The sequence below is a fragment of the Alosa sapidissima genome, chromosome 1 (genome assembly GCF_018492685.1).
Source record: "Alosa sapidissima isolate fAloSap1 chromosome 1, fAloSap1.pri, whole genome shotgun sequence".
NCBI classification, from domain to species: domain Eukaryota; kingdom Metazoa; phylum Chordata; class Actinopteri; order Clupeiformes; family Clupeidae; genus Alosa; species Alosa sapidissima.
In genome coordinates, this window is record NC_055957.1 from 30773123 (window position 1) to 30795686 (window position 22564).

The 22564-nt window shown below is 41.6% G+C and overlaps 1 protein-coding gene across 4 annotated transcripts; it reads left to right on the plus strand.

Moving 5' to 3' along the window:
* The first annotated feature begins 1211 nt into the window (after positions 1 to 1211).
* sh3d19 (SH3 domain containing 19) lies at positions 1212 to 22088 on the plus strand. 4 transcript variants are annotated; one of them, XM_042066832.1, is made up of 20 exons: positions 1212 to 1565; positions 8978 to 9017; positions 10601 to 10641; positions 10810 to 10855; positions 11510 to 11630; positions 12534 to 12720; positions 12804 to 13949; positions 14156 to 14260; positions 14469 to 14566; positions 15842 to 15885; positions 15981 to 16218; positions 17030 to 17098; positions 17186 to 17329; positions 18657 to 18723; positions 18850 to 18995; positions 19124 to 19185; positions 19706 to 19932; positions 20419 to 20459; positions 21137 to 21320; positions 21513 to 22088. In XM_042066832.1, the coding sequence occupies exons 1-19, from the start codon at positions 1490 to 1492 to the stop codon at positions 21305 to 21307; spliced, it is 3069 nt and encodes a 1022-aa protein (XP_041922766.1). In that variant the 5' UTR covers positions 1212 to 1489; the 3' UTR covers positions 21308 to 21320; positions 21513 to 22088. The 4 variants fall into 4 exon arrangements, with proteins under 4 accessions (XP_041922766.1, XP_041922756.1, XP_041922770.1 ...); XM_042066822.1 differs by having other exon boundaries at positions 21137 to 22088; XM_042066836.1 differs by having other exon boundaries at positions 18850 to 18980; positions 21137 to 22088.
* Positions 22089 to 22564: the final 476 nt, after the last annotated feature.

Genomic DNA, 22564 nt, shown 5'->3' on the forward strand with positions numbered 1-22564 from the left:
GAGTTGCGGAAATCGGACCTGGGACAAATCTGTAAACCGGAGATAAAACAGCATTACTAGCAGAGCTGAAACCTCTATCAGGAGCAGATCTGACCCACAGCCAGATACCGTATGTCCGCTACAGGCGGATCTAAAGGCTTGTATGCGGATCCGGCCCAAAGGAAATTGCTATCTGGGACAGGGTTGATGGGTGCCTTACTGCATGCATTCATCATCCCATCACACACTGCATGCAATCACTAATGTTTGATAATACTCTAGGCCTCTTCAGAATAGTCCAGTTTTTTTCCCCTTAGCCATTCTTGGTTGCTTGCAGTGTGTTTTGGGTCATTATCCTGTTGGAAGACCTATTACCTGTGCCTGAGACAGAGCTTTCTAACACTGCACAGTATGTTTCGCACCAGATGTGCTTTGAGGTGACTAGCCTAAAGGCTCCAACATGGGCTACACTTATGACATGATGTACACACATCCATTCATTTGACCAGTTTATGTGACAACTGGTAATAAATGGATATGCAGCAATGTGTGTAGAAAGATTCTACAGTGCCCTTTGGTCTTCTGTGTCCATCTTTGAAATTGAGGGTGGGGGTCAAGCAACCCATGCATTTTAATTGGTTAAATGTTTGGACCATGGTTAGCCTACATTTTTGGACAGAGAAAGAAGTACCCATCACTGATCAATTAGTCTATTGGTTTACAATTTAGCATTGAGATGGCAAGCCTTTGACAAGGGGAGTCACACCCCATTGGCCTACCCAGAACCAGGCTTTGTGAAATAAACAATAAATTAGACATATCATTTCTTATGTGTCTTGCACCCACCAAGTCAAATTCCTTGTCTTCTCTTTTTCGTGTGGACTTGGCAATACAATGATTCTGATTCATTTCACACATGTTTTTCTTAATGTATTAAACCTATAGGCTACATAAAATAATTTATCCATGTCTGCAGACATCTGACAGATAGGCCCTACACGCACGCACGCACGCACGCACACACACACGCACACACACACCACCACCACCACAACAACAAACGTGTGTGAGGACTTGGCAGGTCAGGGTCTAGTTTAATTTATTTCCAAAGTTGAGACGCTTCATTCTGAAAAACCGTTGTCTTTTCTACAAACGATGAGCGCAAGACGAAAATTTCCGGTCTCGGAGGGCTGAGGCCCCCCCTCCACACACACACACACGCACACACACACACTCTACTCGTAGCCTGTACCCTGCCGACCCGTCGCTGGTCAACTTTTTAGAGGTTGGAACATACAGCTGAGCTTCATCGTAGGCTGCTTTATGTTAGCCTAAGTCATTTTTAACCAAGAGGACTTTAACGCGGACATACCCTGGTGAAGAGAATCTCGATCCGGTTAAGCTTATGAAATAGACAGGGGAGAGAGCTTTGAAGTCTTTCACTCCGTAGCCTACCATCAGCAGCACCTAAAGGTGTTTAGCGTACGAGGAAAGGAGCGCAATCTACCTGATGGCCGAAGCTAGACGTGAGGAGGAAGAAGAATTGAAAGATGCCAGTGTTCTATGCAATCGAAATCAAGCAACAGGTAAAAAAAAAATATTGCTATTGTTGTTGCTGGATATACAAACACCTTGTGGGGGGATTTGGAGAATTGTCTTAAGATTAGCTATAAATCACTAAAGTCATTATCTACCTATTAGCCTATTATAGACAACCTCGGTTTTTGTGAGACCTACCCGAGACACCCTGTCCCACGTTAGGCTAATAGCCAACAATGTTGTTTTGAGACACAAATGATTCTCATTTGGGATCATAGGCTACTTTTCCATTAAAGCAAGGCCTACTGAATCCTGTCTGAAATCACAATGTAGCAAGTGAAGGCTATCCTGTTGCAGCATTTTTATAAATTCTATTCATTCTATTGACCACACTTATAATTTGATGGAAGTGATGGCCTCTCTAATAGCCTACTTTGTACAATTCTTATTCAATAACAACCGAGAAAGGTTAAATTCCTGTAGTCCCTCTTGAAGCAGGGCAGTAGGGAGAGAGCCTTTTGGCTTTGTCTGCTTGGCTGTCATGACTACATTTTTCAAAGCCTACTAACTTTTAGTCAAAAACCTTCGCCATGTGGTCCTGCTGCTGTGAAAAGACCCATTCAGGACTACAAAAAGGAAATCAAGTTGATGCCATATAGGATACTCAGATGGGGTTCATGGAAACCAAACAGGAATGTCCAGACACTGTTGCAACTTTTTCAAAGTGTGGGTTTCATTTTGTCTCAAAGCCACTTGACTGGGTTTTACAGGACTTTGAGTACCTTTTACAGTACTCCCTACATGTATTCCAAGCACATCAATGAGCAGTTTTATATTCCATGACAAACCTATGAAACATTTGAATATGGCCATACCTCTGATCCTGTCATGTGTTCGTCAAAATAGAATAAGTTGGAAGCTTTATACACATTATAACTAATCTACTGTTACACATGCAGGGTATGAATTTATATGAAAACGGTGTAACTACCATATTAAATAAGAATGAAGTCAAGTCAAGTCAAGTCAAGTCAAGTTTATTTATATAGCACATTTCATACACAGAGGTCATTCAATGTGCTTTACATAAACAAAACCAAACGATAATAACAAATAAAAGCATAGAAGGGCAATATAGTCAAAGAATAGTTAAAAGGTAAAGATCATAATAAAAAGAAAACATAAAACACAAGGTAAAATCATTTAAAAATAAAGAATAATTAGTAAGCAAAAACAAAGGCAAAAGTAGTAAAAAAAGTAATAAAAGACAAAGTAGAATAATTCGGCACAGTTAGCAGAAAGCGTCTGAGAACAGTTTGGTCTTAAGTCTAGATTTAAAACTGGCTACAGTTGGGGCCTTTTTAATGTCATCCGAAAGTTGGTTCCACAGCTGAGCCGCATAGCAGCTAAAAGCTGCTTCACCATGTTTAGTTCTAACTGTAGGTTTTACTAGCAGGTTTTTCACCTGGGACCTGAGAGGACGAGAAGGTGTGTACTGCTGAAGCATGTCTGACAAGTATTTAGGTCCTGCTCCATTTACTGATTTATAAACAAGCAATAGTGCTTTAAAGTCAATTCTGTGACTTACTGGAAGCCAGTGCAAGGACTTAAGAATTGGAGTAATGTGGTCAGTTCTTTTAGTTTTTGTTAGAGTCCTAGCTGCTGCATTTTGTATCACCTGAAGCTGTTTAATAGTCTTTTTAGGAAGGCCTGTGAACAGTCCATTGCAGTAATCAACCCTGCTGGAGATAAATGCATGAATGAGTTTTTCTAAGTCATGTTTTGACATCAGCCCTCTGAGTTTGACAATATTTTTGAGGTGGTAAAAAGCTGATTTAGTTATCGCTTTCATGTGGCTGTTGAAATTTAGATCACTGTCAATTAATACACCAAGATTTTTAACAGTATCCTTTGCCTTCAACCCTTTTGTGTCAAGGAGAGTGGCAACCCTAAGTCTTTCCTCATTTTTACCAAATATAATTACTTCAGTTTTTTCTTTGTTCAGCTGAAGAAAATTTTGAGACATCCAGGTGTTGATTTGTTCTATACACTGACACATAGATTCAAGAGGACCATAGTTGTTTGGTGATAGAGCTAAGTAAATTTGTGTGTCATCTGCATAGCTATGATATGAAATCAAATTATTTTGAATGATTTGTCCAAGTGGGAGCATATAGAGGTTGAATAATAGTGGCCCCAAGATCGACCCCTGGGGAACACCACAGGTCAAGGACGTTGGTGTTGAGGTACAGTTTCCGATGGCAACAAAGAAGCTCCTTTCTTGTAGATATGATTTTAGCCAGCTGATAACTATGCCTGTAAATCCAACCCAGTGTTCTAGTCTGTGTAGTAAAATATTGTGATCAACAGTGTCAAATGCTGCACTAAGGTCCAGTAGCACTAGGACTGATGTTTTACCTGAATCTGTGTTGAGGCGTATGTCATTGGAAACTTTAATGAGAGCTGTTTCAGTGCTGTGATTTGCCCGAAAACCAGACTGAAAGTAATCAAAATACCCATTTGATGTTAGGAAGGTGGTTAATTGATTAAAGACTACTTTTTCAATAATATTGCCAATAAAAGGTAGATTGGATATGGGCCTGTAATTGTTTAGCATGGAGGCATCCAGGTTATTCTTCTTGAGAAGTGGCTTTACAACAGCTGTTTTCAGTGACTTAGGAAAAGTGCCAGACAGCAATGATACATTTACAATTTGAAGGACATCCGCCGCTATGAGGTGAAAAACAGTTCTGAAGAAATTGGTAGGCAGAGTGTCTAAGACACATGTGGAAGGGCTGAGATTCTGTACCGTTTTTTCAAGTGTTTCGTAGTCTATCAAGCTGAACTCTGACATCAAGTTTAGTTTCCCTCAGTTTGTTGCTGGAAGTTCAGGTTGTTGAATTTGTAATTGAGCAGATATGTTGAGTCTGATTTTGTCAATTTTACCTTTAAAAAAAGATGAAAACTCATTGCATTTATTAGTTGAGAGAAGTTCAGGCGCTAATTGTGAGGGGGGATTTGTTAACTTATCAACAGTTGAAAATAGAATACGAGTGTTATTTGAACTTCTATTGATAATGTTAGAAAAGAAAGACTGTCTTGCTTTGTATATTTCAGAGTTATATGTGCGGAGCATCTCTTTATGGATTTCATAGTGGATCTGAAGTTTGTATTTACGCCATTTTCTTTCAGTCTTCCTACACTCTCTTTTTAGAAGTTTAACTGCTGGATTTTGCCTCCATGGTGCTTTCTGTTTGTCCTTAACTTTCTTGAATTGTAATGGAGCAATGTCATCCATAATGTTTGCCATTTTTGCATTAAAGTGATCAAATAAGTCTTCAGAGTCTGACAGTTGACTTGACTTTAGTGAAAGTGCTTGCTCAAAGAGAGCACTTGTCTGATCATTTATGATTCTCCTTTTTACCATCATAGCTGTGTTTTGAGTGTGTGGGGACATAGACACATCAAAGAACACGCAAAAATGATCAGATAAGGCCAGGTCTTTAACAGCTGTAGAGACATCGAGACCCTTTGTGATAACAAGGTCGAGGGTATGGCCAAGAGAGTGTGTTGGCCCCTGTACATGCTGTGTTAGGGAGAAAGTATCGATTAGTGCAATGAATTCCTTGGCATAATTGTTTTCAGGATTATCCACATGCAAGTTTAGATCCCCTGATATAATAAGACAGTCATACTCTATGCAAACAACTGATAGCAGTTCACCTAGCTCTTCAAGAAAAACTTTAGCTGAATGTTTTGGAGGCCAAACAAGCTTTGTTTGTTATTAGACCCTTGGATACTACTCCTGAAAGCAGCATATTATATAGTTCAAATGTTCTCACCACACACTGTGCCCTTATATTCACACCTGTTTGTCTGGCACAGTTGTTGAACATTCACCCCACCCAGGCCATGGGGTCTGACTCGCCCAGGTTGTTTGTTCAGCTATGGCCTGTCCACAGCTGCTTTAAAAGCCAAGCCTGGTTGGTGTGTCTGTCAGCAGGTGGGACTCAAGCTGGGACTGAAAGAGCTAGTGAAAGTTGTATGCACCATGCAGTTATCGTGTGCAGCTGGTGCATACCTATGTCAGCATTTCAAATCCTGTTCCGATGTTGTTCAGTCAGCAAATAGTGTTGTTTTCAGAAGTTAATGACATAGTAGACCCACACAGAGATAACAAACACTCTATAATTAGATATGTGTCATAATGACCTCATGGCATCAAGTGTGCCTTCACTCACACACATGGAACATGTGGAAAAAAACAGAAAGTTGATTGAAAATATGCAGGTATTCAAAGAAGGTATGAAAAGAAGTGCATTTTAATGTTGGATCGAAAAGGTGAAGACAGGAGACAGATGAAGAGAGATGGAAAGAGAGTAATGTAATTAAATTTTCAAACAGCCCAATACAGTCATGTGAGCAGTTTGATATTCAGGGGTCAGGGGGCAAGTTGAGCCACCACCTTTACCTTGGAAACTTTACACAAACACAAAAAAGCAGTTTAAAAAAAAAACTCACAAAAGGGATTTATCTCAGTTTAACATATTTATATCAGATATGTTGATGAACGGGCATTGAGTGAATATAGCAAAAGTGTGTGTGAGGGGGAGTGGGGAAATTGAGCCACGTCAAAGTATACTGATTAGGTTCAACATGTTATTACAAGTGTCGGCTAACAATGGAGATGCACACTTTACAGTAAAGAAACTGTAGAACACAAGTGGCATGCTGGTTTGATGCACTGATTTTCATCTTGGTCCCTGATGATATTTTGTAGGCTATGCCAAGGGCCCAGGTTTAAAAATACTGAATTTTCCCTTTCAAATGAGTTGGATGGAAACCAAGGTACTGATACATTTGGGTGCAATACCCAGTGGTGTTTTGCAAACTGCCACTCTAGACACCTTCAAGTCCCATCAATTGATGTAAGTAAAACAAACAACAAATAGAGTGAGTACAACAATTGTTGACCTACTTTTTGATGGCATGAATAATAATAATCAATTGATCACACAACATTACATTACCTTTTGCCATACTGTAGGGCCAGCTTCATTCATGCTCTCTATCACACACCTTATCAGTGGCTTTCCTCAAAATAGTTTTATTTGGACCAATCATTGTTTTGGTGAAGACAGCAAAATATATTAATGGCCAGATATGCTATACAATGGTTTCCCAGTGCTATACTGAGAAGACATAATCTTGGCACATATCAAATCAAAATTATAAGGCAAAATGAAGTGTGAATAGCCAACAGTTGGTGGCTGTAGTCTCCATGAGGATGACAGTATTCTGTCAGTATTGTTTCCAGATTTAAACAATCATTAAGCCTGTGTTTTCTTTATTGCTAACTTCTTGTACAATAGTTTGTGTAATCTTTAGCTCACACAGAAATTCTGTGTGAATTTCATTCATGTATGAACTGAAACTAGAACATACCTGGTAAAGATAAGCAAATGAGCTTTTCTTTTTCTCTTCCTGGTACCTTGTTAATGATCATGGTGTGCAGGTTTCCGGGGTGTGGCAAAAGAATAGAGAGGAGAGTCATACTTGAAATGGAATGCAGGGACTCTGGAGTATTTCTGTAAGACATGAGGTGGAATGTATAAAATCATTTAAAGTAGTATATAGCCACATATCATGTGAGATACCTATGGCAAAAGGGTATAGCCACATATTATATTGTCCACCTATGGCATCAACCTATGGCAAAATGAAACTGTCAGTGCAGTGTAGCCTACACTCATCCTGATAAGCTACATTCTTGTTGATGTAAATCAAATTGCTCTTCTTTTGTCTGATTGTCGCACACTGGCAGCTCGGAAGCCCCTCCCTTATAGGTAGCGTCACTGTTGCCAGTTGCTTACCTTTGTCCGACTGCTGGTTCACACACTTCTCTCGCATGCAGAGAAATACGAACACAACACAAATCTTCAACAAAGGACATAAAGGGTGCGGGAAGTCTTGCTATTTGCCAGCCACATTTTAGTCAGGTAGGAGTATCTTTATTTATCTGTAAAGTAGTTTGTGTATATGTTTTTTGAAGTAAGAACCATGATGTAGCTAATCTATAAACAAGCTCAGCTGATTAGATGGCTGGAGTCAGGTGTTTTACTAATTGGTCATGAATACCCACAGATTTGGTATCAATTGCCTACACAATTCGGTTAATGAGCTGAAGTCAGATGTTGGATGATTGTTGTGAATCAACTACATACATGGAGATCATTCATTTTTATGTTTTCTGTCAAAACCTGGAAATGGCAGTATATTGAAACTTGGTGAGCTGAATAGTGTGATAGAAAAGTCTCTGTTGTGTCTGAGTGGAGTGGAGTTGGGCCCAGAGACTGCTGAGGTAATTGATACAGCAGGTGTGGTGGAGGGCTGTAACAGGTGGACCCTGCAGCTGCAATCCTGAGTGTGTTGTAGTGGGCCTTCATGGACACGCTGTGAGCAGCACACGCTTTCTATGACCAACTTTTATGATCGCATGTTGTTTTGATTAATGATAGAGCAGGGGCCTATTGCACAAAAGCAGAATTAAGACATCCGGGATAAGTTACTGAGCTGCGCCAGAGACTTTCTAATGTGGAGACACAGCACTCAAAAAATACTCTATAGAAATAAATGGGGCTAGTTTGTCACGCCAATATGGCCGTTGTCTACACACATGAATACATTGAGCCAATCATATGGTGTGTTGTGAAGACATCGTGCCAATCATGTGTTGTGATCTCGCCGCTGGAGCAAGATTGGTGTCGTGAAGCCTTGCGCACGCGCAGTTCGACCCAAAGACTGTGCCCGATGAGTGCCCATAAAACGTTGGTATATGGCCGCCGAGTGGACTTGCCTAAAAGGATTTATCCTAGTTTTGTGCAATAGGCCCCAGCACTAGACTATTTTTTGGAAGAATATTTGAAAGAAGTGGTCTGACAACAACAATGCCAATATTCATCACCTCACATTCTCTACTGTTAACTGTTGTGTCAATAGAATTAAAAGTCAAATTGGAATCAGGTGGCAAAGAGAGAAGCCAGTTTGTTTTGAGCATCTGATTTAGTTTAGATAATTGGTCCTACTGTGTTATTGTAGAAGGCATCATTCTCTTCTGTCTTAATAGAACTGGTTTCTCTGCATGTTTTACTGCACATCATAACAGACCTTTAGTTCTTCAAGCTCCATACCAGTGACTCATGACATTGACAAGTGGTCAACATATTTTTCTTGAATGGTGTATGTAGTACCTTTTTGGAGGCACTGGCAATAAGTCTGCTGCTTCATATCCTCGCATGTCAGATGAACTTACTTTGGTGTCTGAAAGCAGAATGGAACTGCCCCAGCAGGTTCTGTTCTTTTTCTGCTCCAACACAATAAATAGAATGTCACTAGAGGTGTTTGTTGCCAAAATACCTTGTGCTGAGTCACTGACTTCAGTCTTCCTTTTTCTCCACAGATCGATCAGAAAGGAATAAGCCGGACCAAATTCAGCCAAGGTAGGAATGATAGAGGGCTAGCAATGCTGCTTTTGCTGTTGTAAAACCAACTTCTATCATCGATTGATGATCGATTATGTTATTTTACTGATACTGTTGCAAAGGCCATAGTAAATCACAGCTTTCTGGCAACACAGCCTATCACAATATCTATGGGAAATGCTAGAAGATAAATATATCAAAGTTTGTATTTGGGTAAATGAAGATCTTGAAAGTCTGGAAATTACTCCCCATTATGAGAATATGTTCTTAATAGTATTATTCTTAGTCCATTGCAATCCATTGTATACATATTTGTTGCTGACATAGATGGGCAAATTTATTTTTGCTTTAAACTTAATTCCCAGTCAAGAGGTCTTACTCTCATGGTGTTGTTATGGCATTTATGGCATTTTGGCTGCCCAAAACCACACCCTCATCATTACATTATATTTCTCAAGCAATGTCCATGAATAAAACCTAGATTACAAGAGGATTACTTAAAAGAGTGAATTTATATTGGAATATACGTTGGGATTTTGATTCCCCAGGAATGTTTAGATTGCACAATATGAGATGATTATGTAATCATATAATTATAATGAATATTTGTTGTGTTTGTGACAAGAGAAGCAGCATGTTTATATCCATGCAACCAATCCATCCAAAGCATTGAAACCCTCTCAGGACAATACTTATGTGTGGCTCCTTTAAGGAGCCTTCTGAGGGTAATTAGCCTCTCACAAAGGAATTGATGCATTTGTCCTCCAGCTTGCCGTCATACATAGAGCTGTGGACTCTCTCTCTCTTGATCAGTGGCAGACCCTCATAGTTATTATCTCTCTCTCTTGCATAGCAGCAGCTATTCTTCCTGGGGTCTATAATGATAATGTATCGGCCTGTCAGCTAGTAATTCTAGTTATCACATTGACTTCCAAAGATTAGAGGACAGCAGAGCAGGAGTCTGTGATGAGAGCAAAGCTGGTGTGTCTAGTTTGACTGGCATGGATGCTACATTAGCATTCCCATATTACAGGCTCTGCCAAGGGGCCCTCCCATAGAGCTACATGAGTTTCCTAATGAAAGTGGGATGCTTGATCACATGAATTGAAACTGCATCTTTCAACTGCAACTTTTCCTGTAAGATGGGACCTGAAAGCTGGAATTTGCTGTATGGGCAACTGCAATTGGCAAAGGCTCAACACTAATGTCAGTGCTTGCCTCAGGTAGGTGAATGCAGCCTCTTGGTTCTGTCTGCAGCGGATATGGAACAGCTACTCAGCTGTATTGATCAGGCAGAAGTAGTAAATGACAGCCCGGGGAATCACATTTCTCTGCAGTGATTTATATCATGTTTGGCCAAGGTAGCAGTACTGCTATGCATTTTGTCTGTTTTGGATGGATTTGTTTGTGCAGAGAAAATTCCATTTGTGACTTTCACAGTCTTTGGGTAATTAGTGCCATCTGCTCAGCATAGTGTAGCTTCCTCAACTGGGCTGTCCCTGGAGCAGAAGACAACACCACACCACAAATTCAGAAGATGGGCAGTAGGCCCTGCTTTTTTTTTATCAGTTAAAGCATCTTCTAACATTGTGCTCCTCCAGCTCAAGACCACTGGCTTCCATACGAGCTGCCTTCAAAAGGAGTAAGTACTTTTAAAACATGAATTGTCTATCCAGACTGTTTGGCTGCAAGTATAATGAGAATGTTTGACTTCATGTCATACCTATGCTGTATGCACACAGTGTGTGTTTTAGGCAACACCTTCAGTCTTTTCCCAAGTCAATTAAAATAATTTCTTTTGTTGTTGAAGCTTCGGGGAGAACACCTTCCCAGAGTGACCACACGAGAGACAGAAGGTTTGTTGTACAGCAGCTAAACATCCACATAAGGCAACAAGAAGCACTATCCCCCATATAACCTCTGATTACAGCTACAGCATTTGCTATGATATTATCTCCTTTGTCTGTTGATTTGCCACACAAATGCATCTGTTGAATCAACCTTTATAGTATGTGGACACAAACCAAGAAATAGATTTGTTGGACACAAACCACCGACAATAGATGGTTGTGAGTGTTGGTATCATGTGCTATACCGATTGAGTAAAGTAGCTAATAAATAAAATACCATTCTGGGCTTGTCAAGCAACACATCACATCCATTTGTCCACAAAGGTGGTGGTGTCCTTACACTGAATAAAACTAGAATGGAAAGTGGTGCCAATAAAGTTGTCCCAATATGGTGGTGCTAACACTGTGTCTTGTTATTCATAGTTTGCTACCTTTATGCTGCTTTCATTTCAGATGCAATTGATGCATGGGGTCCATTCCAGAAGTAGTTGATCTGCTCAATAAAAAAGATAGACCACTTGAAATAACTGATAATTGAAAACTGATAAAGATAGGAATTCTCTCCTTCACGTGTAAGAATAAGCTGTGTCCTGTAAATTGATTAAAGTGCAGGCTGTCATAATCTTGATTAGACTTGTAAGGCTCTGTGCTTGGTTGCAGGCGGCCGGAGATAACCATTGTGTCAGCGGAGCCTCTGGCCTCTACTTCCTGGTTCCCAGGGGCCTCTGCCCTGCCCTCCCCACAGCCTGTCTGGGGGGCCAGTATCCCAGTGGCTGCCAAGGTTGGAGTGTACTTATTGCATAAACTTGAACACTGCTGGAAAGGGTGTGTGTTTGCTTGTAACATTCCGTATCGTCGGCCTGTGTTTGTTTCTCCTCCTTAATAGCAGTGTGTGTGACCCCAGCTTATGTGTGGTGCAGTGTTGCTGAAGTGCCTTTTTTATGTGCTGCCATGCCACAGTATAGCCTACTAACTCGCAGTAAACTGACCTTGGGAAATATTTGTTCAGCAGAGTTCAGCAATGACAATAGGCAGAGCACCTAAGATACAGGAGGAATTTGCAGTCACTTTAGAGATAGGGGCACGAGTGCTTGTCTTTTTAATGTAGAAAAACAATGTAGGACTTGGTTTACTTTAAATGAGACTTTGTTGTTTAGAAGTTTCTTGGAAATGGTGTGACTGTAAAGAAATGTAAGTCTTACTCGTCTGAATCGCTGGAGTTTGCGTGTAGCGTGGCATTGAATTAGCAAGATGTTTTTGCCCATTGATTAAATTAAAATTTGTTTGCATTGCATAGTGCATAGCGTGTCATACAGATTAGAGCCTTTTCACTTTATTCCACAATTTGAGTTTGAATGCAAGCCTAGTCTTGTTGATTCAGCACTGTTTCTGTGGCCTTTTTCTCAGCATAGCATATGAGGTCATTGCTAAGCTGGCCAATTCATGAGTCACCGTCCCCATGGCTGGTTCCTGGGCAGAGTAGCCTAGCACTTTGGAGTGTTTGTGAAACTCCCTATGCTTACTTCCTTTTTGACGGAGTAGAAAAGGTTGTAGCTATACTTATTTTGTGTTTTTACATGACAAAAAGAGATGAGCTGGTTGATTGACATATAGATCAGAGTGTGTTAACTTGGCTTGCATATGTGCTTGCGTGTGAGTGAACTCCCCCTCTCTCATGCCTTAGCCCCCACCATCCTATGATCAGGTCATCAAGGAGAAAACCCAGGAGCAGGACGTCACACCAACACCACCCCCTCGTCGATCCCACACCACAACAATTGCCACACAGACGGACACTGTGGACACTGCAAATTCACCTGACCCAGAGTGCAGAACCCCTTCACAGTCCAGCAGTTGTGAAGCACCTAAATGTAAGGCCCTAGAGTTGGTTTTTTAATGCAGTGGCAGACATTTCAGTTCTGAGGTGAACAATTGTCTTATATTGTTGTTTCAGTGAAAAGGCCTCCCAAACCTCCACGACCATCGTTTTCTGTGAAGCCAAATCCAGCGCCAAGGGAGAGCCCACTCCTAATAGCTGAACCTGCTCTCAATCAGAGAGAAACAAAGAGCACACACACAGAGGATATTGCTAGTGTTAATGCTCCGCTAATCAATGCTATTCACCTAAACACCACTGACTACCCAAATCGCTCTCCAGCAGCATGCACGGCATCTGGTTTGGAATTGGAGCCCTCTGAGCTTCGTAGCATTTCTGACAACATTGTTCCTGACGTGTCCAATCCTGACCCCTCATCACCCTCTGACTCTTCCCGGATACAGGCACCTCGGCCCGTTCCACGCCCTCGCACAAGACCCAGCAAACCTGTCCGCACAGAGGTCAAGGTTCAAACTCTAGTCCGCATAAAGGACAGTGGAGATGCCCTTCAGGTGATCTCCGACAGTAGCAGAGACTCTCCTCCTAACCCCTATCTCAAAGAGCTGTTGGAGGTCTTCAATTCGGACGCCGTCGCTGACCTCAGTGACTCTGGAGGCTCCAACTGTGAACTAAGTGACGAGAGTGGAGACGACTCTTCCGACATGAGTATTCGCACTAAAATCCAGGCCTTTGAGGGCCAGGTCAGCACAAATGACCATGTCGGTACTCCTGTGCCTGTTCCAAAGCCCCGCAACCAACAATCCAAGCCCCCTATGCTGGCACCTAAACCAGCATTAGTTCCACAACCCTCAGTTAAGAGACAGATAGATGAGAACCACAATGAAAGTGGAAATGAGGTGGCCAGTGTTGCCTCCAAATTGGTCCCTGCCCTAGTCCCACGCCCTGTGCCTCCTAAGAAGCCCTCTATTGACCAGAGGGACGACCCCACGGTGGTCACACCAAAGGCTGCCCTCCTGCCCCCACCACGCCCTCCTCTGCAGAATAAACCTATCAGCTTTCTGCCTGAGGAGACACCCATGACTAAAGCTCCCCCACCTGTTCTGAGAAAGCCCTCCCGAGAGCTGCTGAACCACAACAACCATAACTCCACCAGCCTCTCGTCAGCACCCAGTGGTGCCACAGAATGGCCCAACCTTCGGTCCTCAAGGGTTTACTCGGGTCAGAGCAAACAGGAGAATGAAATTGCGGATTCTCCTGCACCAGGTTAGTCAGCTTTTAAGCAATAGTGCTGGCAAAACTAAAGTGCTGACTGAACACTAGCACACTGAACATTATGTGTGTCCCACTCAACATTAAGTCTTCCACTCAAATGTGCTAAAAGCTGAAATGTGTCTCTCTCATACTGTTTCTGCTCTTACTATCTAGCTAGTGTATGGACACAGTCATTGATAACTTCATTATTCCTACAGCTCCAACTCCCCCCAAACCAGTCAGAGGAGTAGAGGGCTCCTTTAACCGTGGAGGGGTCATGCGCAAGCCCACCATGATTCGGGTTCCAAGTACATCTGGCAAGTGTGAGTTCCTTGTGTGTGTGTGAGTACTGTTAAAATACTGTAGTTCTGTATTTCCTTATTTGGTCTGGGAACATGCATTGCCTTTTTCCTGTGGATGTCTATCTGTGTTTATTAATTGGTGGTAATGTGATGTGGTAATTAATTGCCACTATATGTTGTGGTAATAGACAAACATGGGCTGTATTTAATATTATTTTATGTTCGTCAGTGGCGGACGATTCCCAGGATGCCCCCCCACCCCTTCCTGTTCAGATGCCTGTAGGGGGACCTCCACCACCCAGCCAAAAAAATAGCTTCAGATCACAGGTAACTCACTTTTTCAATACTCAATACAGATCACAGGTAACTCACTTTTTCAATACTCAATACAGATCACAGGTAACTCACATACTCACATTCTCAATACTCAGCTATCCACAGGTCAAATTGCACACAAGCCTTTCCATATGTGTAAAAAATGTTTGCACAGTTCTTGGACATTTTTACATTATGAGCACAATATGAGTATAGTTAGAATTAAGTTGAATCACTGTTTCTGTGGACATTCTGTCTCTGCTGATTCACTCTGAATAGTTGCTCCAATAAACTCCTACAACAGTGTAGTTTTGATGATCACCAAAAAGCCTACAGTACACTTAAACCCAATTCCCAGGCAACAGAACGAGCCAAACGTGTACTGCATGAAGAAACTGTTTTTCTTCTTTGTCAAAGGTCATTTAGACACTATCCTTTTTCCTTTTATTAATGAAGCCACTCAACCGCACCCTCCATGAGGTAAAGAACGGAAAGGCCAAGTTGGAATTCCCCCTCTGAAATCCAATCTCTTCCTCAAACTTTATCTGTCACCCAGAAACTCAAACTCTATTTGTCTATGCAGCAGCTAAAAGACTGCGCATAAAAAGTAGTGTAGTGTTGTAGAAGTGTATTAAATGTAGTAATTTACTGAAATGTTGTCTACGTTATTGTTTAGTTCAGAGCAAAAGTGTTGAATGTCTTGCACTGTGTTTCACTGCCTATGAATCACCACAGTAAATTAGCCATGTCTGCAGGTAGCTAGTCTGAACTTGTGTGAATGTTTCACTGTAAGTGTTGTCCCTCCAGGAATGTTGTTGTCATGCTGACCTCATGTTGAGCTAAAGACTGTTGCCATAAGAAATCCTGCTAACGGACTAACAGGCCTGTCTTTCACCTGCCCACTGCCGGAATCTCACAAAGGCAGCTTTGTGTCTCCATGTAAACAATGACTCTGGCCAGCTGATGGCTGACTGTGGGGAACTGTCACAGGATTGGTTGTCATGGTTGCATATCTGCTGAGTATGGAGTCGCTGTGTGACCTCGGGCAGCCATATAAGGCCCAGTGGCTTGATGGTTGTGAATGCACATTCCTGAACACTCAGGCTGTATTATGGAATTCTCTTTCATGGCCTGCATGGGCTGTTAATGCATATGAAAGAGTTTTCAAATATTTATATACTAAAAATAATTGTTAAGCCTTTATGTGCAGGAAAAAGAAAAAATGTGTAGTTCTTTCATAACCTGTGTATAGTTATGTGCAATTAGTTGTCTTGCTTTTTATTGCAGGATTTTGGCAGTGGGTCATCTCCTGAGCCCTTACTCCCTCCAAGGTGTGTCTTTTAGTATTTTGAATTAGTAAAATGTGTGTTAGTTCCTTGTGACATTTTTATATGAATTTGACATCTTCCTCATATGTACCTCTTAGGCCAGCTAGTGTCAAGGTACTGCCACCTCGTCCCCCTCCAGCTAAAGCTGGCCCAGACAGACCCCCTCCTCCCAGAAAAGAGGCTTTTCAGCCTCCTGCCTCAGTCTCCTCAGTGGCCAAAGGGGCGTCTGCCAACGAAGGTCAATATCAAGAGCGTAGGTCATCCAAAACACCTAAAAAAGGACCTGTTCTACCCCCAAGACCTAAGCCAGGACACCCACTCTATAATAAATATACAGTAAGTATTTTGTGTTCATAAAGTACCCTGACAAACTTGAGAATGTGAGTCTGGTACTGCAGCTTTGGGATGTGATTATGGGGTGTGTTTCAAACCAAACAGGAACAAAATGCTTCTGCACACAGTTGGATAGACCTAACCAATCAGAGCAACAAAATATGTGAATCCTGTAGGGAAATCAGCCAAAACATTCTTCTTTTTGACAAATGCCTTAGTCGCTGTTTTCTGTTTTTATTATTTTTTTGTTTAATTATTGCACTGTCAATATCTTGTACATCAACAGACGTGATTGTGAAATCTAATTGTCTAGCTTCTCTAGCGACCGCCTTTTTATTGTAAACAAAATCAACCGAAGCACGCTCAGGTGACGAATGACTGTTGCTCATCTGTCCATCATTGTATAAAGCCCGCCCAGACGATTTGATTGGTGTGCAGTGTTCATATGTGCATAGTCATAAGGGCATTAATATGGGCAAGTCCAGACCGAATTTCCCGACCTCAAATTTTGTGGACTGGGTTAAATTCAGGCTTCCAGGCTACCGATGAGGGGGAGGCTTAAGTAAATCCAGTATACTTTCCACAAAAAAAACATTTTTTTGGACAAATGTCCAGCTGTTCGCACTGGTAAATATATCTTTCATTGTGTAGTGCCCTGTGAAGATATGCATACAATCCTATAGCCATATAATCTTATTCAGCTGTACTTACTTAATAGTAAAACATCTATAATGATTTTTGTGCTATCACCATCTTTTGGAACATGGTTGCTTATGGTTTTGATTCATTCTATTTTTGTCTTTCTCTTATTCAGCTTGAGATCCCTCATGCCATTGCCGAGTTTGACTGCAACGGAACTAATCCAGGAGAGCTCTCCTTTCAGGTACTGTACATGTTGTGATGAACAACACTCCCTGTGTTATCTTGTATGGACATGTTCAACCAAATGCAAATTTCCTGTGTGTTGTAGAAAAATGAGGTCCTGGTGTTGCTGGATCAGATAGACAGCAAAACCTTTGAGTGTCAGGCTGGAGCTGTTAGTGGGCGAGTGCAGAAATCCTACATGAAGATCATCACTCCGCTCTCTGCTCACTCCCTGGAAGAAGCTCCACAGGTGGGAATTCCCAATGATCTCTCCCACTCCCTTCTGCGTCCTGTCATGTCTGTGTTTTACATTTATGTTGCGAAGAAAACTTGGTCGCCGCTAGGGTTGCAAAATTCCGTGGGAATTAACGGGAATATATGGGAATTAACAGGAATAAACGGGTATTAATGGGAATAAACTGGGAATTTTTAATATGGCAAGTTAGTCTATAACAGGGAACTTAAATGTAGTGGACAAAACCCCATCTTGCAGCATAATATTAGTTAAAACAACCTGATTTAATGCAATTTCAGTCAAATTTCTACCCTGCACATATGCCAATCACATGCACACAGCAATCGGCATAGGCTGCTAGACATAAAGGAAACCTATGGAGCGTTCATGTGCATGGGAAAAAATGTTCCAACCAACCAATTGTTGTTGAGTGGTGTAGTGCATCTTGGGCAGTTCAGTGTTGCTAGTTTAGCACACTAGTAAACCATAGGCAGATAATGGGATTCCCGCTAGCATACAAATCATATTGCTTATTACGAAACAAAATGTTAATGTTTGTATATGAAACAGTTTGTATGAATTACCCAAAATTTCATGTTAATTTCCGTAAATTCCCATTAATTCCCATAATTTCCTTTAATTCCATGAAAGTTTCCAATTTGGAATATTTCCAAAATTCCCCAGTTTAACTTCCCATGGTAAGTTTCCGGAAATTTACCGGAAATTTTCCACCCCTTTGCAACCCTAGTCGCTGCACACTGGTGTTCGGCCGACAGGCCGAAACGTTGGAATTATATCAAAGAATTAGGAGAGTGTGCGGCGACCAAGTTTTTCTTCGTTTATTTTCCCTTGCCAGCACCTCGGAGGGTGTGCATTCTTTTCGATATTTATTTATTTATGTTGCACCATGTCAATTTGCATATTAAGTAAGACAATAAAGTACATCTCTAAGATCTAAATGGCAGCGGCAGATTTCTCTCAGCAACTCTGTGATCTTGCAAAAAGTGGTTAAAGAGATATTCCACCATTTGGGGAAATACTCGTTTTCCACCTCCCCTTGAGTTAAACAATTGAGTTTTACCTTTCCCCAGTTCATCCAGCCGTTTTCTGAGTCTGACAGTAACACTTTTAGCTCCAGCTCATTGAATCCGATTAGACCGTTAGCTTATAGGAGAGATGAGCTGGAGCTAAAAGTGCTACTGTCAGACTCAGAAAACGGCTGGATGAACTGGGGAAAGGTAAAACTCAATTGTTTAACTCAAGGGGAGGTGGAAAACGAGTGTATTTCCCCAAATGGTGGAATATCTCTTTAAGATCTGCATCTGTTTCTGGTTCGTTTCAGAATACCCAGCCAGAACCCTCAGGAAATGGTGGAATGCAGGTCCAGGCTCTCCATGACTTTATCCCAGGTGAACCTGAATGACACCAGTTCTACTCATCAGCTGTTCATGCTTTGTTGACTTTCATTCAGTGGCTTTGATTCAGTGGCTTTTTCATGTTACGTAAAGCTTTCTGGTTTCCTCTGTGTTTGGTAGAGGGCCCAGGAGAGCTGCACCTGAGGGCAGGTGATGTGGTGGGTCAAGTAGAGCAGCTGGACGATGAATGGTATCTGGGAACTCTCAGAGGAGTCACAGGCTTCTTCCCTATCAGCTATGTTAAACTGACTGTGAGATCATCAAAAGTAAATATCATCTAATAAATGTGTATTCAGTTTTTCTACTGATGAATCCAATCCTCAGTGATATATGTCTCTGATCTCTCTCTCTCTGTCTCTCTCTCTCTCTCTCTCTCTCTCTCTCTCTCTCTCAGCCCATCTCTCAGTCTGCTGTACCGTCAACCCATGCCAAGACCTTGCCAGAAGCACCCAGCAGGTGAGTCTTTTTCTTGAATGCTAAAATGTGATCTGTCATTAATTTTGGTGTCTTACCACAGGGCCTCCACAATCAAAATAACTCTGCATTTGGTCTAGCCTGGTAAGCACACAGACCTTCTCAATTGGAATTGAGAGTGGGTCTGGACAAGGTTAATTAACTTACGACTCCCAGCAGGGGTGAAACTAGCAGTGAAATTAAACTTAAATTGTGCATTAAACGTGTACCAAATTGTTTCAGAAGTGCAGCATTTTTTTAAACAAAAGATTTAAATGCAGTTGTTTACTCAATTCCAAACAAATACACGTCAATGCCGGATTAGCGATTGTATTTGCGTGGCCATGTTTTAGGGACATTGGAAATGGGCTTCAATGGCCTCTGCCCAGACAGACCTGCAGAGCAAATCCCTAATGGTTCATATGAGTATTCTCAGGCTACATCTGGTTTGTATTGTATCCATATTTTTATTAAGGGAATATGTGCAGTATGATGTATGTAATTGTTGTTGTTGTATTTGTAGTGGACCCCGATGCGTGGCACGATTTGCCTTTGAAGCAGAGCACAGTGACGAGCTAATGTTTTGTGAAGGAGATGTGATCCAGCTGCATGAGTACATTGGGCAGGATTGGGCACGGGGTAAACTGGGCACCTGTGTGGGCATCTTCCCTCTGAACTACGTGGAGATCATAGAAGACCTACCAGCTCAAACGGCATCAGATGCTGGCCAGACCAAGATAGCCCTACCTGGTAAAGCTGTTCTTTCACACACACTCACTCATATTTTTGTAAAGTGTTGGATTTGGAACTGTGTTGGATTCAAACACACACACATTCATATTTTTGTGCAGTGTTGAACTAGCCGTGATCATTGGTAAATGAGTCAAGTAGCACTGGAACCTCTCCCTTTGTGTGGAATGAGAGGAATGTATGAGTCTGTTGGTGTGTGCCTCCAGCTGCCCCATGCAGCAGCACTGATTTCTAATGCACCGGGGCTCAGCCCCGCTGCAGCTCAGTCAAATGAGTGGATAAGAACAATTAGTCCAGTCAACTCTAGTCCAGCTGAGCATATGGATAATGATTTTTATACATGTGAATAGGAATTTTAATAGGCTTTTTAATTAGCTGCTTCCCTAAAGCCAGTACACTCTTATCCAGACATAATGTACATCAGTATGGACATTTGAGAAAGTACTCTAAAGCAGCTCACTCTGATTTTGCTGGTTCATCTTACAGGTATGGTGTCCTCTCCTAGCATGTCCTCAAACCCAAATCAGGTAACCCCCTCTCTCATTGTTATGTTGACATTTTCTAAAAAAGACTGAAACTGAAACTCTGAAAATGTTCATGGGCATATCCAGGGTTCCCACGGGTTATGGAATTTCTGGAAATCATGGCATTTTTGAAAGTCTATTCCAGACATGGAAAGTCAGGGAATTTGATCATTTTTGGGGCAGTCATGGAATATCAGGAAATTTTGTTGTAGCAGTTTAAAATGTACTTGCCAAATATAATACATTAATTCAAATATTTCCATGCCGAATTGAATTATGTCTGGTTATTAGCTTTACTGCTTGCTTGAGTAGCCCAATTGATTTATTCAATGCCCATTTATTTCATTTAATTTCCCGCTCTAAAGAAGCAAAAGATTCTTGAATACTGCGCGTCTGCTCTAAAATCATTGGTCGGTATACTGTACAATTAATGATATAACTAGTCATGGAAATTCAGGTTTTTTGTCAGGGGAAAAGTCATGGAATTTTACATTTGAGTTAGAGTGGGAACCCTGTATATCATGAGTACTTATGACCCTGTGAACTGGTAAGAAGATTAGTTTGCACTTGGATTAACTCTCTCCCTGTGTCCTTTTGTGTCTACGTCTTGATGTTCATGCCTGTGTCTTGATGTGCCTGTCTGTCTGTTCATGCCCTGGTGTGTCTGTGTGTCTCCACAGGCTGAGTGGGCGGAGGCTTTATATGACTTCACCGCTGAGACAGATGATGATCTTCCCTTCCAGCAGGGAGATCGTATCCTGGTAACAGCACATATGGATGAGGAATGGTGTAGTGGACGTGTCCACGGCAGAGAGGGCGTCTTCCCTAAAGCGTTTGTCCAATTCAGCTGAGTCAGTAACTTAGGTAAACACGCATATGGACAGAAAACAGCTGGTCAGATGATGTGCTGCACTAAGTGCTCTCTTACGTGCCCCATCATGCATTGAAGTGTCTGTCATCATGGTCTATACAAACAACAAGTTAACTCATACCAGTGACCAGAACAATTTTTGTTTGACTCCTCCCTCTCCCCCATCCCCTCTCACTCTGGGGCAGGTGGAGAGCCAACACCTTGCGCCTGTGTCAGTGACATCAGCTTCAGCATGGTCTTGGCCAACCCGTGCTGTTAGCACATTTCCCAGTCACTTTAGCCACTTTTTCCTCAACTTGATGCCCCTGGTCTATAAAGAAGGAATAAACTCAGCTATGGACCCATTACCTGGGTGAATAGAAAGAGATAAAGGCTTCAGCACGGATGGCAGTCCTAGTCTACTTTATTTACTGGAACAATAATAAATAACTCCAACTAGGAGTCCTCCTTGAGAAACAACTTGGCCTGACCTGATGGCAATGAAAGAAGTCAGTTGGTGTGGGTATGAAAGGCTTATTTTGCTTTCTGCTGTGCTGTATCTCCCTCCACATACAGTATTTCTCACTTCAAGCGGCGGATGAATCTGTCTATAATGTTTTTAACGTATGTTCTTTTCTGTATTTTGTTTACAAATAATGTATTTATATGCATGTAAAGTCATTATAACGGGATACTGATGTCATATTCCAGCACATGAATCTGTCATGATTAGTTTCTGTAGTAAGTGTTGAATAAACCTGAATAAACCTATTTTTTGGTTACCAGGGGCGTGAATGTGTCAACATACTGTAAATAGACCAAGCATTTTCACTTTCAGAGAACACCGAAATATAAGTTTAGACTTGCTCCACCTTGTGGCAACAGATTGAACATTATGGAGTGGTTAGTTGTGATTTTCCTTGTGAATTCCCAGGGATTTTTCTCTCCATGACAACAGTTAATGAATAGCAGACCACTTTGGTGTTGCCTGTCAAAACCTGTTTTCCTCAGGATTCATTTTAAATGGTCAAAGATGTGGACACGTATTGGCTTTTGCATGAGCTGGATAGCCATTATGGAAGCACACTATTTGATTGTATGCTGCTCTATCAAGCTTGTTTTCTGCAAGCTGTAAGAAGTTGGTTATAGGACAGGAACAGACACGGCAGGGCAAGCCCTTTCAACATTTAACCAAACCACACTCCTATCTGTAATGCATTTAGATGAATGACATTTGTCCCACTACGAGTTATATTGG